General features: G+C 52.2%; 1 protein-coding gene across 10 annotated transcripts in view; it reads right to left on the reverse strand.

Moving 5' to 3' along the window:
- The window catches only part of RHPN1 (rhophilin Rho GTPase binding protein 1), a 40561-nt gene that overhangs the window by 2223 nt on the left and 36223 nt on the right, over positions 1-2115 (reverse strand). For all 10 annotated transcript variants that reach the window (XM_027698558.1, XM_027698557.1, XM_027698562.1 and 7 more), the window contains one exon: positions 1304-1450. In XM_027698558.1, the coding sequence (XP_027554359.1) occupies positions 1304-1450 (147 nt within the window). The remainder of the gene's footprint in view (positions 1-1303; positions 1451-2115) is intronic.

A 2115-nucleotide genomic window follows, 5' to 3' on the forward strand; every position in this document is an offset into this window, starting at 1 on the left:
AAGGGACCTCAAAGACCATCTCATTCCGTGGGAAGGGACACCTTCCCTAAGCCCTGTCCAACATGGCCCAGAGCACTTCCAGGGATGGGACAGCCACAGCTTCTCTGGGAATTCCATTCCAGCCCCTCACCACTCTCCCAGACAGGAATTCCTTCCCAATATCCCAGACAGGAGTTCCTTCCCAACATCCCATCTAAAGCTCCCATATTTCAGTTTGAAGCCATTCCCCTTTGTCCTGTCCCTCTATCCCTCATCCAAATTCCCTCTCCAGCTCTCCTGGAGCCCCTTTATGCCCTGGAAGAGGCTCCAAGGTCTCCCTGGAGCCTTCCCTTCTCCAGGTTGAAGAAGGGACACAACTGTGGTCCCGATATGGACCATAAATGGTCTTGGAGAAGATTTTGGTCTCCCAAAAAAGGGATGTGATCCTGCTGTTAAGATCCTGTGCTGAAATAGAGATTCCAGTCTCTGGATGGTTGGTGGATGCAGAGGGAGCTGGGAGACCTTTTGGGCATCCCACCAGGATTCTCTGGGATCTGCTGGATAAAAAGTTGTTCCTTCTACCCCACAAAGCCCCCACAGTGAGTGTTCAGTGAGACAACCTGTTTTTCAGACTTGCCATCCTGTTCCCTCCATCCTCACATCCCAAAATAAAGGGATAAGGCAGCTGGGAGGGCAGCCAGCAGTTAAAATCTGACCAAACCTCCCTGTTTTTCCCTAAAAATTCATCTCAGTTGTTGCCTGACACCCACCTGCAACCCCCAGGCTGGGATCCTGCAGGGATGAGTCTCCACCAGAGCTCACCAAGACCTAAACCCACCTGGTATCCCTCAAAAAACACCTCAATTCCAGCATGGGAAGAGCAGGAACCTGGGATAATCAGCCCCTTGGGAACCCAGGCTGGAATCTTGCAGGGATGAGTCTCCACCTGAGGTCACCAATGAAGTTCTAAGATCCAAACCCACCTGGTATCCTTCACAAAACCCCCAATTCCAGCCTGGGAATATCGGGAACGTGGAATAATCAGCCCCCTGAGAACCCAGACTGGGATCAGGCAGGGATGAGTCTCCACCTGAGCTTGCCAAGACTTAAAACCACCTGGTATCCCTCAAAAAAACCCTCAATTCCAGCATGGGAATAGCAGGAACCTGAAATACTCAGCCCCCTGGGAACCCAGGTTGGAATCCTGCAGGGATGAGCCTCCACCTGAGCTCACCAATGAAGTTTTAAGACCCAAACCCACTTGGTATCCCTCCCAAAACCCCCCAATTCCAGCCTGGGAATATCGGGAAGCTGGGATACTCACGGCAGCGCAGCCCCCCGGGATGACACCAGCGATGAGGACGGGGGAGTCTCCTCTCAGGGTGAACCCAAATCCATTCTCTCCCCTCCTCAGGTGGACTCTCCTGGCTGGATACCACTTGTTTTTGGCAGAGAAGACCGACAGGGGTCCCTGGGGTGAGGTAGAAACATGGAAAGCACCTTTTGGTGCAGGAACAACTCCCTCAAGGATAAGCAGTTTTGCAATTCCAGGGATGGAGAGGGAGCAGGGGAAGAGATTCCCTGTTTTTCAGGGAGAAAAAAACATCATCCAAGGTGGGATGAGAGAGGTTGAGGGGTTTTATCACTCTCTGGCTCTGGGAGATGCTGAGGGTGGACCAGGTCATCTCCTTAGGGGTTGTTTCCCCTCAAATGCTTTCCTGTCTTTTTCCTACTTTTCCATTCCCACAGGATAACCCTGGATCTGTTCAAGGGCAGAGATGCACAACCTCTCCTTGGGGTGTCCAATGACAGCACAGCCAGACCCCACAGAAACCCCAAAGCTCAGCCCTGAGCTCATCCTGTTCCCCAAGACCCCATAAACCTAAAGAGGATCGGGATAAAGCTCCAGTGGGATTTTCCTCCTGCTTCCCAAAACCATCCTCTCAAGGCTCCCTTGGGTCAAACCCACCCATATGGAGGAGGAGATGAGGTGCTGGCCCAGGTCACCTCTTCAGGGTGTTTCCCCTCAAATCTTTCTAATTTTCCTGTCTTTTTTGCTACTTTTCCATTCCCACAGGAGCAGGATATTCCTGCCTGCCCTGGGGCTGTCCAAGAGCAGAGGACAACCTCTCCTTG

This window comes from Neopelma chrysocephalum, unplaced genomic scaffold (genome assembly GCF_003984885.1).
Source record: "Neopelma chrysocephalum unplaced genomic scaffold, ASM398488v2 Primary Assembly neopelma1_129, whole genome shotgun sequence".
In the NCBI taxonomy this organism is placed as follows: domain Eukaryota; kingdom Metazoa; phylum Chordata; class Aves; order Passeriformes; family Pipridae; genus Neopelma; species Neopelma chrysocephalum.